The sequence below is a fragment of the Sciurus carolinensis genome, chromosome 4, assembly GCF_902686445.1.
Source record: "Sciurus carolinensis chromosome 4, mSciCar1.2, whole genome shotgun sequence".
Lineage (NCBI taxonomy): Eukaryota > Metazoa > Chordata > Mammalia > Rodentia > Sciuridae > Sciurus > Sciurus carolinensis.
The window spans coordinates 107,065,640-107,079,979 of NC_062216.1; the positions used below are offsets into that span (position 1 = coordinate 107,065,640).

At 38.6% G+C, this 14,340-nt stretch overlaps 1 protein-coding gene across 2 annotated transcripts; it reads right to left on the bottom strand.

The window, feature by feature from the left end:
• Positions 1-397: 397 nt before the first annotated feature.
• Slc38a2 (solute carrier family 38 member 2) lies at positions 398-13,867 on the bottom strand. Of its 2 annotated transcripts, XM_047549389.1 has the most exons (16): positions 13,526-13,867; positions 12,214-12,411; positions 11,822-11,903; positions 11,572-11,687; positions 8,816-8,889; positions 8,621-8,713; positions 8,414-8,495; positions 6,915-6,997; positions 6,462-6,520; positions 6,208-6,375; positions 5,915-5,994; positions 5,711-5,811; positions 5,024-5,148; positions 4,721-4,865; positions 4,517-4,614; positions 398-3,370 (listed from the first exon to the last, which is right to left on the bottom strand). In XM_047549389.1, the coding sequence occupies exons 2-16, from the start codon at positions 12,327-12,329 to the stop codon at positions 3,272-3,274; spliced, it is 1,521 nt and encodes a 506-aa protein (XP_047405345.1). In that variant the 5' UTR covers positions 12,330-12,411; positions 13,526-13,867; the 3' UTR covers positions 398-3,271. The 2 variants fall into 2 exon arrangements, with proteins under 2 accessions (XP_047405345.1, XP_047405346.1); XM_047549390.1 differs by lacking the exons at positions 11,572-11,687; positions 13,526-13,867 and having other exon boundaries at positions 12,214-12,356.
• Positions 13,868-14,340: the final 473 nt, after the last annotated feature.

A 14,340-nucleotide genomic window follows, 5' to 3' on the forward strand; every position in this document is an offset into this window, starting at 1 on the left:
CCAATTCACCAAAGTCAAACTAATCCTTTCCAGGCCTCAGTGCTCTTTAATTGTATTGGGGGCTTTTTGAAATTGAACTGGGTCCTGGGCTGTCCTCCAGAACATAACATTCAGAACATCCAGGCACATATGGGGAAACTGACAAATGCTCTCCTGTAGATTGATGCACTTTTGGCCTACTTATTCCCATCAGCAGGGTGGAGTCTGGGAACTTTAGATGCCTTTTAGCATGTTAGCATCTTCCCTTTTTAAGTTTGGCAACTTTGGAACTTACATTCATTTTTCTTTTCATTATAATCACCAACACCATGAGGACACTCATGAAATGCTGAGTGTTGTATTTAACAAACACACCAAACACTGCTAGTTCCATTACTTCAAAGGAAAACACTGCTACTCAGGATTAAGTATGTATTTATTTTAGTTCAGTTAAAACATACATTGTTTCATTGAAACGGTGTAGCACTCCTTGCCAACAAACCACAGGAATTGTTGGCCTCTAACAGTACAGTGGGGATATTTACAGTATATACATCAACGCACCCAGGTTCTCAAAGGTCTTTCATTACACTAGATCACATTTGATTTCATTACACTCTATCACATTTTGATAACTACTGCATTTTGAAAATTTAGCCTTTATTTAAAACTTAAATAAGAGAGATCTGAACTTGCACCAAGTTTTCATGAAAAAAGTTTGATGTCCAACCAGTTTATTGCAAATACGGTTTAAACAAGTATTTTAAATGTTTAGTATTTGTACACAACTTGTCTTTTTTTATACTGAATTCTCTGTACAGGTACTCTGGGGACTTTTACATAATGTGAATTCATCAAAATGCAGTTAAGAAACTTACAGGAATATATACATGTGAACCCAAGACCCAATACTGACATTATATACAGCCTATTTACAAATACATATGGACAGACAATGTATGTACATAGATTATCATAAATATTGAAAAATAGGTTAGCTTTAATGGATTAATGCTGTTCTATAAATAACATTGCAGTTATAACTGAAACATCCACGGAAGACAGTAATGCAAAATGAGGTGTCAAGACAGTGGTTTTAATACTGAAGACTGCTCATTAATGGGAATTCACTGTTTAGGAACCTCAATGCAGACGAGAGCTCCAAGAAAACCATGCAATGGAATTTACCCTAGGAACTGATTTTGAACCTCAAACAACCAATGAGGATTGGGGGCAAGGCCTCTTCAACATTGATCTGCTGTGAGAAGAGATTCTTTTCTTCCATTCCTTCCTGGTTGTCATGGTACTTTCTTCTACACAGAAGATGGTGAACTGTAGAAAACAACTGTACTTGGAACTTATGCAGAAGCGCAATTCTTGGTCTGAACTGAATTACAGGTGAGGTTCTGGATTCGAATGGAGTGCCCAAAGCCAATTAAACGAAAGCAGTGCTGTAGAATTCATCTTCTCACTGCCTTTCTACTCCTAGATGGTCCCTAATTATTTTATCTTTGCAGAAAACAAAAAAGGACTTCACCCAACATAGCACTACAAGACGTCTTCCAGTTCTGTGAGGGTCTTTAATCACAGACACATTTTGTCTGTAAATTTAGTCACATATAATACAAGAACATGTAACAAAAACCATGTCTGCCACATTTCTGGCTCTTGTGTAAAACTGAAAAATGTTCAGTTCAAGGGAAAACTTTAGAGCCAGACAACTAATTGATGATTCCATTATTTGCTTCCCTCAACCACTTAATGGAATTATGTGTATTAGATTTTAGACATTATGCCTGATGAGCAAAGTACCACATTATTTAATAATATATTCACCATACACCGTATCGTACAATAAATGTGCTCTTAAAGCCAAGTTGCAAAATAATGTTTTCACCTTTAACTGGAGTTGAAATGGAAGGGTGAACATGCAGTTGGACCAAAACTACATACAATTAGGATGCACTGTTTTTCCTAGCTAATCATTTTTTGGATGTAAACAAGTAATTTTACATTATATAAGAATGAGATGACAATCCAGTGCAAACAAATTTTTAAAAAGCTTACTGCATGAGAAACCCAGTGGCCTCTATGAAGAGAACTTATATCATACCAAATATCGGTGTAACCTATGGATTAGACCTCTACTACAAGACAAAACATGAATACAACTAAGCCATACAATGTCAAGTAAATCACACTTCCAGTAGATGAGCATTTTGAAAAGTTGTACTCTGGATAGAATAGTTCTGGCCTATTGCCATCTAGTGCCCATTTTTCACTGCTGGAAGCAATGTCAAAAAAGGGCTGGCCCAAAAGAGAGCCAGAGCTGTCAATACACCTCTGGAGACAGATGCAACTGAATAAACCCTGTTTTACCCAATTGCACTATTTGGTACCTCAAAATTAGCTATTTTATTTCCCACAGAAATATCTGCATTATCTTCCATTCTAATAGGCTGAAGACCTAAACATTTAAGTCTGAATGAACCACATTATTTGGGGAAAAGAGAAGAAAAATAATGAACAGGGTTCATCTGATTTGGTGTAGCAACAATTAATCAATCATCCTGTAAGTAAGGTGAAGTTTGAATGGAAAAAACAATGCTTCCTAATTCATGGTGCAATTTTTCATTACATCATTTACTCTTAAAAATTATTTTGGGTAAAAAAGTATTTGGCTTATAATGCCTACAAAAAAGGCAAATCATTTCATAATACTAATATTCATTTTTAAATACCAATGAAATTATTTTACGGAATTCATTGACAAGTGTTTCTGGATAAAGTTAAAAAAAAAAGCAATTTCTTAAAAGTAAAATAGTGCTTCTGAGGTCTTTAAGTATTTTTGGTACAAAAAATAATAGCATTTTCTCAATGGTTATTTCAATACTTTGCTGTAAATAATTGTTTCTCACATCGAATGGTTCCATTAGGCACATTCAAGTAAAATCATAAAATATCCAAGTTAAACAATGACACAGCCAAACATGTGGCTTGATAAAAGTTAAAGAGTTCGTCCATTCTCTGGAATGGAATAAAATTGTCACTTCCCTTAACCCGAGACTCGTGGTTTTGTTGTTAATATCCATTCCTAACATACAGATAAGTTTCTTTAAAAAAGAAAAAGAAAAAGTAAAGAAAAAAAGTTCACTTATTCTGCATTCAGAAGAACCAGCGAGGAATCTGCACTTCAAAAGGAAGTGAAACTGAAAACAGGTGAAATTTCATAGTAGTTGAGTTGACTCAACACTGGCATCAGATGGACTACTTGAGTTTTGAGTGGTGTCAATTAATGGCCACCTCCAGAGGCATTGTGTACCCAATCCAAAACAATCAAGGCCATGCTTCCGATCATCACCACTATGCCACTTAACAGGAAAAACAGAGCCTGAAATAAGCAGAGAAAACTAATCAGCAAGCAAAACATATATGCTAAACCTTCCTTACCTTTAATTCAGGTTCATGCTTACTAAAGTTACATCTGTATAATATTCTACATAATTTTGCTTTGTTAAATATAAACTATTTCCTGAGATCAAGGGGTCACCTTTATAAAATATCACTATACCTATGAAGCTTTCTGAATTATACTTCTTCATTTCTTCATCTCAAATATAAAGGGTATTTTCCTGCTGAATAAATTACTTTATATAGAATAGAAAACTTTTTTTTGGCTATATTTTAAAGCAAAATCTAAGTCACAAAATCAAACCCACACCACCCTAAGATGCAGCCTAAGTCAAAGGCAAAAGGTCCTTCAAGAGATGAGTTTAAATCTACTCAACTTCACTAATTACTGCCACTATGTAATTTTGAATAAAACAAGATTTAGAGTTGCTGGTTTATAGACAATCCTACTTTATTTTATTTATTTTTTGTTTTTTTTTTTTTTTTGGTGGTACTGGGGATCGAACTCAGGACCTTATGCTTGCGAGGCAAGCACTCTATCACCTGAGCTATCTCCCCAGCCCTAACAATCCTACTTTAATCAGACCAGAATGGTAGTGGAAAATACTGAGATGCAATCTTTTTCCTAAATATCCCTACCAGGATTCTAGCTCCACACCACTTGTCATGCCCTTCGTAGTCAGTTGTCACTCCAACTGAAGTATACAACATTGTGGGGCAGAAGCTCCTCCCTACTGATCTTTGCTTTAAGGATGGTAGTTTCATTCAACTAAACACCTCAGCCTTTTCTCTTTTATATACTCAATGCCCATTTCAGCACCTACCACACAGTTGGCAGGTCAACAAACCCTGGCCAAATGGGTGCTGAAAGTTGGGTGTCTTTACACTGATCTTTATTCCTTTCTCTAAAATGTCTAACAATTCTCTTCTAATCAAATTGAGGACCTATGAGATGGCAAATTACCTTTTCACTCCCCTCTCCAGACTTGTCAAGTTGTATTGTTTACTGAAATGCTTACTAGAAACTTAACTATAATGGTGGTTGAGAAACTAAAATTACAATCCATGTGGGGAATCTCTGATGTTAAAAAGTTGGGAGTTTTTATAGCTCTAATCTTTCACTCACCCCAATCTTTTGTACAGATTTCATAGGTTCTTTCTTCACCAACTTGATATAAAAGGCAGATGGAAGAATAAATATCAACATAGCAGCTGCAGATGCACCTGTAAAAGAATATTTACCACTTCTTGAGAATTCAATGAGTCACTATTTTTTAAGCCTTAACATCCCTGGAATTTAAATCAACTTTTGACACTTTAAAATACTTACCAATGAAACCAAAGATATCCCTAATAGTTGGGACAAAGATAACAAGCAAATTGGTAAATGCCAAGATTGACACTGTAATAAGGCTGTGACGCCACCAACTGAACTCTTTTGCTGCACATAACAAATGTGTTACAGAACTCCGGATCTGCAAAAAAAATAATACACATGCATTTTAAAATCCAACTTTAACTAATGAAGAAAAAAAAAAAAAAAAACCTCAAGTAATAGGGAATATATCTGAAAATCTTACAAATGTTTCTATCTAAAAATGCATCCCTACACAAAGGGCAATTGATTACTTACTGGGAAAATAACTACTGGTACAGTCAGGGTGACAGCCACCAGCACAGCCAAACGAACAATGAGAAGAAGAATATCAGTTCCCATAACTGTAGAGTAGGTATGAAGCAATTCTGACTCCACATGTTCTATAGGGAAAGACCAAAAAAGCTTTCAGTGTGCCGTTTTCTCTGGAGATCAAGTAGAAAATCTAACTTACAATGAAATCTGTACGAAAATTATTAGCTACTCACAAAATGAATATAACCTAAGAGGCTAATAAGATTAATTTGGAAATACGGCTAATGCAATTAAAATAACATTGAAGGAGAATTTTTCTAAATACCAAGTAGAGATTTAGCCACATGACCTGCATTAAAAACAACAGGAGCTAAACAGCTAAAATCCCATGATTTGGCTTAGTTTGTTCGTTATACAGTTTAAAGGTGATGGGAGAAGAGGCAGGCAACAAGATGAGCTTATTTAGAGGTGAGGATATCATAAAAACTTGCCATAAAATGACCAATGTTGTTCCAAACCTAGATTCTAAAATGTATTAGAATACACTATAGGAAATTCTAAACTCCAAAATTCAACTTTCATTACAAATATGGAAGATATCAAACCCAGCTGAACTTTTTAAGTGATGAAACTATACACAGAAAAATACCAAAAAAATTGATATTCCCCCCCAAGTTAGGCATTATTTACCATAAAATGTCAGGTATCCAAAGAGGGCAGCAAGCAGATACATAAGAAACATAGCAAAAAATGAAATCTTGGACACATTCATCATTCTTCTTCGGCTGCGGCTATGAAAATTTAAAAGAAAATGAAAACATGTATTTTAGCAACAGTTACAAACAACTGTTCTACTATTTTCCCAATAAATTGATATAAAAGCAAAGGACTCACCCCTTCAGTTCTTCATAGATGGGAAGAACAGCAGGATGACAAACAAATGAAAATGTCAGAATTGGTACAGCATAGACAGTCTGAAAAAGATATAAAAGCTTATTTAATATACTGATGTGAAACAGTGTATCAAGAGTGATCAATATCCTAACTTTTAAATCTGCCCATTAGTTAACACATGATTAATTTCATTTCTCAATCTATTAAAATATAAACCCACATTTTCTTCACAGCTCTCAATAGCCAACTGCATGCTTTCTAAGAAAAATTTTTAGAAATCCTTTAGGAGTTACCTGTGAGTTGAAGATAAAATAACGTGGTCTGCAAGAGTCAACTTCAGTCACGTTAAAGGCCAAATTAGGTCCGAAAGTTGCTGGCTGTGTTAGGGTGCTATTCATTGTTTCATTAATTATCAAAACAGCTTCCATAGGACAAGGAATCTGAAATTTCTTGCAGATCACCTGAAAATATATTATTTTGCCTTTATTAAACTGAATAACATGACAGAGACTATAACCAATATTCTACGAAGAAAAACTATACCTACCACAATCAGAAAGAACATCATACACAATAAGGAAAGGCCACTGGTATAACCCAAGTATCCTGTTAGAGGTGGAAAAACACAATACTAGTTTAATAAAACAGGGTTATGCAGGGCCAATGTATTTTGCCTACCCAGTATGTCAATTCTGCTGGGAAGACTTGATACTAAAAAGTGTAGTAGATAACAGTAATAAATTTTTAATTAGAATATAACAAGACATACTTGTTATAATGAAAATAATGAAACTATTATTGTGCATTATTGTTTACAAAGCTCAAGATATTAGTTATGTCAACGAAATATTCTGACCCCCGGGAGCCAACCTACTAGGATTTTAAATAACTACAGGTCATGCATGCTACAACTAAGGTAGGGGTCCAGGGTCTTTCAGCTCTCATTAAATTCTAGCAAAAGAAAACCATTTCGATTTTCTTTAGAAATGGGTTTGCTCACCTAAATTTCTCAGCAGCGACAAAGGAAGAATGAGCACCAAAGACACCAGCAGAACCAAATAGTCACCATTCAGATACCACAATCTAAATTAAAGAAAAGAGAAACAAGGTCAAAACCAGCTACAGAATGCATACATCTTGTCACGGGACTCTAAAGAGATACCATAAAAATAAACAGATTAAAAAAAAAAAAAAGTTTTGGAAAAAGTATCCCTATGTAAGAGAGGAATAACTTTTTAACTTTGTATGCTAGATGAATGTTCACTGAGGTTAGAAATGGGGTATAAAACAGTCTAACTTTTGTCCCACTATTTGCTCTAGGAAGGCTGCCAGTTGATTCATAACATAAAACGCTTCTTGAAGGATTGATACTAACATAGGGAACAAAGCTGCTTTGTGAAGCCGGTAAGCTAATCTTTAAGCACTTTTAGAAAAATTGTACACCAACTTTGTTATAGCTTTAGCCTGCAATTTCTAATGCTGGAAACAAGTACATTTTACAACAAGCTGTGATTTTTTTTTTTTTTTTGACCTTTGTTAGCAAATACACTTATCTGACATTTCAACAAGGAAATTTTTTTAATATTTAGATTGAAATGCATAGGCAAAACCAAAAAGCCAAGCCAAAACCAAAACCCTGAAACAGGAAAATTAAAAAAGCCCAAACCCAATTCCCCAAACCAGAACTTATTCCAGATTATCAGTGAGTTGTTAACACCTTGACCCACCTTGACTCCCAAAGTAGTCAAAAGATCCTTTCTGAACTTATGGGACTCAAAAAATATTATGTCCCCTAAGAATTCTACCACTATTTTTTTTTTCTTTTCATGTAATTAAGAACTATATCCTCCTTTAAATCACTTTTTAAAAATTCTTACTGCTTGTGAATTCCATTGTACTCACTTCAACAAGGACAGCACAGGAAAACTAATATTTAAAGATAAGCTTATCTCATTATACTTCTAAAGCCACACCACAACACTCTATTTTGAGGTAATATGCTGCATGTAAGTTGGGAAGTAAATGAGTCTTTCTGTGTTTACTTTAGATAAAAACCTGCTAGTTCACTGGGATGAATAACCTTGCAGAAAGAAAAAGGTTTCTACCACATGGTTATACAATTTTTTTATATTCTGCATTAAACATTAAGTTTTAAGGCTAACTTTCAATGTAATTCTAAGTTGGGGTCTGTATTCTAAAATGATAACTTCTTATATGTGACTATGAAGAGAAAGTTCTACATAACCTGTTTTACACAGGTTAGATATCAGATATCTAGTTACAGGACTAGTTACTATCTTTGACCTTTCATTTTTAAAAGTTCAAATCAGTTTATAGGGGACTTCTTGGTCAGTTTCATCAGGAGCATTTATGGTTAATTTATGGATAATCATTTTATATCCAACTTTGATAAAAATGTATCTAATCATTTTAGAATGTAATTGTTTAACCATTTTAGTCTATAATTGTTTCTTAGGAGTAACCTTACTTAGCACCTACCCAGTTGTATCTTCAATGTTCATTAATGCCTGGATCACCAAAGGTAACTCATATTTCACTATGAAGAGGTAGCTTGACATAGCTGGAGGAAAACAAAATTATACCATTACAAGTGCAAAAATGTGGCATGTGACACGAAAAGTTATGTGTCACCACTGTGCTACACAATGAGCAAAATATCTATCCCAATCACCTTTTAAAACTCACCTCCAATGTTCTGCATTGTAATTGACCCAGAGGCTGCAAGCTTTCCAACCAGTCCAAATGCCTTATGTCCCAACTGTTCATATAACAAAGACCCTACAATTTGAATAACACAAGAGCATGAAGTGAGTACTTTTTAAAGAAGAAAATCATGATACACATAAAATTATTTTAGAAGAATCAAGAATGCTTCCATACCTCCTTCATTGGCAGTCTTCAAAAGGAGATGAACAGAATACAGGGAAAATATTGACACAAATGTCAAAAGAATTCTGATGAAAAAAGGAGAAGGCATGGGGTTATAAACAAGCAGGGCTATAGTCTTAAAGATAATGCTTCTTGGTTCTTTAAGGTAACATTAAATATGGAGCGTATCTTCTTTGTGCCAAAATGTTCCCAAGAATTGGTGTCCCCTCTACTGCTAACCAGAGTGTCAATTTAACCTCTTGACAGACCCCCAAAACTCATAATGAGATGTTTCAGGTGCTAGTTCCATAGTAACTATGGTTAAGAGCAAGAGTTTACACACTGTGCCAAGTGCAGCAGGAGATGCTGGAAAGCCCAAATTCCCAGTGGAGCATTCTGATTCTGGCACCTTAACAATTAGTTGTTGGCCTGCCATTTCTGGGTTTTAATGGTTCCCTTTATCTATAAAATGTCAGTAAAATTTGCCATTAAGTCCCACCCATGGCTTTTTTTTTTTTTTTGTGAAATTCAACTGAGAGAGGTTCAGGAAAAGTCTTAAGACTACATGGTCTGTGTAGAGAGAGAGGAACGGGAAAGGGGAAATGATACTAATGTCTTAAGTATCAGGCACTACAGACTTTACAAACAACTGGGCACAAATCAGAGAACTAACAACTGCGATGATACACTAAATTGCACCTCATGATGAAGAATACAGGCTGTCACAAATTTAAATGCCTGTGCTAGAACAAGCAAGTCATCAAGTTGACAGTCTAAACTATCCTTTTCTTTAATCTTTTCACTTCCGTGAGGGGAAAAAACATAGAATACAGGTTGTCTCTCATCCCAGCTATACTTCACACTCACCCAAGCAAGCAGAATAGGATTTTTATTTTTAAGAAACAAATCAACAACAACAACAACAACAACAAAATTAGGGAAACTCATAGAAAACCCTGCAAAGACAATGGTCATATGAATTTTGATTCTGTATGGGCAAACTGCGCACAGTATCATGTAAGGTGCTGGCCAAGAAATTGACGTCTAGGAATTAAATGTAGGAAGTGGCAATTAAACTACCATTCTAATGCCAGAATTCTAAGGTGATACTACAAGCTTCACCTCTAACTGGAGAAAAGATGCTGGTTTTATTAAAAACAAAAAAAAGTAACAATAAAGGATAAAAAGACCTTAGAGGTCACTTTCAACTTCAAGACTGATTTCAGTTAAAAAGGTCAGCTACAGAGGAGTTAAGTGAACCATCATAGTCTTGTGGCTTTTGGCCCATTTACCTTTATATCTCTGATATGACAGAAATATTGGTGAATAAAAACAAGCAATCTTGATATCATTTAGTCACTTATTAAAAAGGTTAATCAAACACATATAAGCTTCTATTGAAGTAGGAGCAATCCAAAAGTGCAAGGGTAACATCAGAGTTTTGCTTTCACTTCAGAATGAATTGTCATTTTATCTCATTTAAATTTTTGCACTATAACCAACATCGGCAGCATTTTAAAACTGCTTCCAGTTTTATACCAAGAGCTAGGAAGGGTTTCAAATATTTAACTATTTAAGTCTCCCACTAAAAATTTTTAAATTATAGGATCCTATCTATGTAAATTCTTCACCTTACCAAGAGACTTGAAAAAGCCTCGTTCTAATGAGGCAGTTCCTCTGAATTCTACCCTCAATACCCAAATCCAGGCTTAACCACACTATGGAGTTTCACAAAGCAGAGCTTTGCAAAAGTCTGCTTTTCTTTTCATGAACATTCCATTGTGCTGGGAAAAATAACTTGAGTATAAGGCAGCAGTCAGTTAACTAAAACATCTGTCACAAAGGGACAGTTGCATGTATGGTTACCTCAACTATACAACAAAATATTAAGTAGTGGGCTCCTCCACAGCAACTGCCTTAGCCAGGAATCCATAGATACTTAATGACTACGAACCAATTATCATTGAAAAAAATACATGTTCAAACTTGCATGTACTTTAGTAAGGTATTTTCCTGGAAATACAGTTGATATTTTTCGACCGTATTTCCACAGTAAAGATCCCCCAAATGGTCTTCTCTAAAGTTTCCTGTACTTCGAAAATTCTATCCAGGAATTTATGGTGAAAAGCGTTAAGACTAACCAACTAGATGGGTAATTAGGGAGGCAAAACATTTAAAAAATAGGTACTTATATTCATTTTTGCCACAGCATGTGGTGGTGGTAAAACTCTGAAAAATTGAAAAAAGAAAAAAAAAAAAAACCTCAAACACATATGAATTGCTTTTCATATGACTCACTTGTCCTAAAACAAACATGCTACAGGCCAGGTAAATATTACCACACCTTGCACATTTACAATTTTCTTTTCCTTATGCATTTAAGGGGCCTGGAGTCCTTGGGGAGAGCTTGTCAATTTATCAAGCTGATATATAGATAATTACTGATATTTTTGATTCTCCTTTTATCAGAACAAATTGCAGCTACTCTGGATTTATCAGTAATTCTTTTTAACTTTCTAGTATATGCTAAACTTTGGGCTAAATTTGTCAGTTTGAAAGGGTGCCCTAGTCTCTTACCTAACTGGTTTTCTTGATATTGTGCAATATGTAGTAGAATAGAGATATTATGATTTCTCATACTTTTAACTTTAAAGAGTTAAGTTTTAAGTCAACTATTACAACTGTAAATTCAATTTCTGGAGCCAAAATATGTCTTATTATTGTATTAACTGCCCTGTATGGCAGATTCACTACTTACACATACTTACATAAAAAGAGCAATTCCAGTATTAGCCATGGCATAAGAAAGCCCAAGGATTCCACTGCCCACAATCGCATTGCTCAGATTAAATATTGACATTCCAAAGGAAGTAGTACCTGGATGCTACATAAAGGGAAAAGGATAACCAAACATATAACAATATTAAATGGAGAAAACCAGCTTTGGGCAAGTTAGATTTGAACTCTAAAACTATTCTTTTACTCCATAAAGCCACAGATAAATTATTTTAAACTTACAAAGTCTGTTTCATACTTCTTCTTCCCCAGATTCGATTCAAGTAAGAAGTTCTGGTTTTCAGGATCTACATCTGCGTAATGACTGCAAAAAATATGTATACATAAATGTAAGTTAAGAGATATAAATTATGCACCAAGTAGCTTTAATATAAAGTAGTTCCCTTCCTTTTGCCACAACACCTTTACTTAATGTATAAACGTTAACAAGGAGATGTAGGCAAGATAGGACTCTCACAGGATACTGTCACTGCAATAAGGTAACTGGGTAACTCAAGAATTCTGCACTCTCCAAACGCTACAGAGTAAAGTAAAGCAACAGAAGCAGAGTCCTAGGTAACTTCCTGACCTGTGCAAGTGGTTTTTTTAAAAAAAAAGTGCACAACTTCTCCCACCTCTTCAGAGCAGCTTGCTTGGTGGGGTAGGAGTAGTTGAAATCGCTGTTGGAACTGTAGCTGCTGCTGTCCTCATCCGGGGAAATATTGAACCTTCCCATTTCGGTCTTCTTCATGCTGAGCGGCAGAAAGAATCGGGTGCGCCAAGCAGCTCTGGGTTCCTTTTGTCCTTGGCGGTGCACCGGCCCGCAAGGCTGCCTGAGAAGGTAAAAAGGCGGCGCGTCAACACTGCAGCGCCCGCCCGCCACCCGATCACGTGACGCCGCCGGGCGGCGCAGCGCGGCTGATTCATCCCAGTCCAGGCGAGTGGAAAAGTACCAGCCGAGCGCGAGGGGCGGGGGCGCGCCGAGGGGCGGAAAAGTACAGACAGCGGAGCCGCGGAGAACAAAGATGATCCCACTACAGCGCAGCGCCCGCAGAGGCCCCTTAGCTAGCAGATTTTAACATTTTACCCTCTCCACTGTCACGAGTCTTTAAGCCCGGGAGAGCCGGGCAAGGGGGTCTATTTGTTTCCTTCCACCTGCCCAGTTTTACACAGGCAAAGGCACACATTCCATCCAGACACAGCCTAACGTGCAGGCAACCCTGGCGCACGGCTCCTTTTTCAGCATGTGGAACAACAATACCACGTAACCCGTCCCTTACAGCCCTGAGACCCCCAGATAGGGCAATGCTTCTGCGGTAGATAGCTTGCTTCCCGAAGGCAGCGTTCAGGGCTGACACTGATCCTCCTCTCACAAAAAGAGGCGAAGGCCCAGCCCCGGGCACGCGGAGCGTTTGTTTACACGCGCACACCGTGCCCTCGAGCACAGCCGTCCACAGGCATTTGGCCCGCCGGCGCTTCGCCCGGCCGGCCCCTCCTTTGCCCGGAAAGGAACTGATGCAATATCGATCGTCGATTGTCAAACGTTCCCGGTCCGTCTTCCCCAGTCTTGGCTCCCGATATAATAAAAGCCCAAGCCCACTTCCGCCAGCCCCGGATTCTCGGACCCCTGGACTTATATTTTTATGAATGCAAATCAGTCACAAGACTTGCCGCAGCGGAGTCGCGGGCCGGGCGGGCTCCCCTCCCCCTAACGGGAAGATGCGGCTCCGCGCCGGGCGGGCACGCGGCCCTGGCCCCGCGCCCCTTACCTGCCTGCCCAGCAGGCAGCGACCCCTGCTCTGCAGACCCCGCTTAGTGAAGACGCCTGCTCCGGCCAGGAGGGAACGGCCCCCGCGCTGCCTTTGCGCCGCGGCCCCTCCCGGGTGCCCCTCCCCCACTTTGCTCGGCCCCGCGCCCTTTAGCTCGGGCGCTCCCCGCGCGCGTTACCTTGGTGGTCTCCGCTCCTGTATCCGGAAACCTCACGCAAACGTCTTCGGTGGGTTTGACGCAAACAAAAATCGTAAAACAAAACAAAACCAGGAAATTAAAAAATACCCCCCAAATCCGACAACAGGCAGGAAAAAATAATTTTAATTTAAAAAGGAAATGGCAAATTGCCGCCCCAATCCTCCGGCGTCCGCCGTGTCAAGGGAGAGGCGCAAGTGTGCGGTAACGCGTGGTCGCCTGCGGACGTCGGTGCGGGGATAGGCGCTCCGGGGCGGCGGCGTGGCAGGGCTCTAAAGCAACCCTGCGAGCGGCGGGTTATAGCGGCACCGGCCGACGCGTCAGTGGGCGGGGCGCGGCCGCTGGGGTGCCTGCCTTTGTATATCAACACTACCTGGGCTCCGCCCCCGGCCCGCCCAGCCCCGAGGCTCCGCCTCCCCCCCTCCCCCTCCCCGCCCCAGCGCGCTTCCCCCAGTGGCCGCCAGGAGCCCGCGGCGCCCCAGACCCTAGTGCAAAAAGCTTCTCTAGCTTCCTGGACAGTTAGAAAAGGTCCCTCGCTTGCTTCCCTGCCCCTGTTCTTTTCAGTCCGAATCCCTTACTGATGCTCAACACTTGCGGGTCTTTGAGGAGCCGCCTCTTTCAAATTCCCTTCCATCCCAGTCACCAACAATCCTTGCTTCGGGGGCATACATCCGGCCCACCAAACCCTTTCTTGCCAGTGATTTTGGAGACTTACATTCGGGTTTTCGCTCACAAACTTGATTCAACACAGCAACATTGTCTTTATGGTCGTTTTCTGGTTCTTGTTCTTTCTTTTC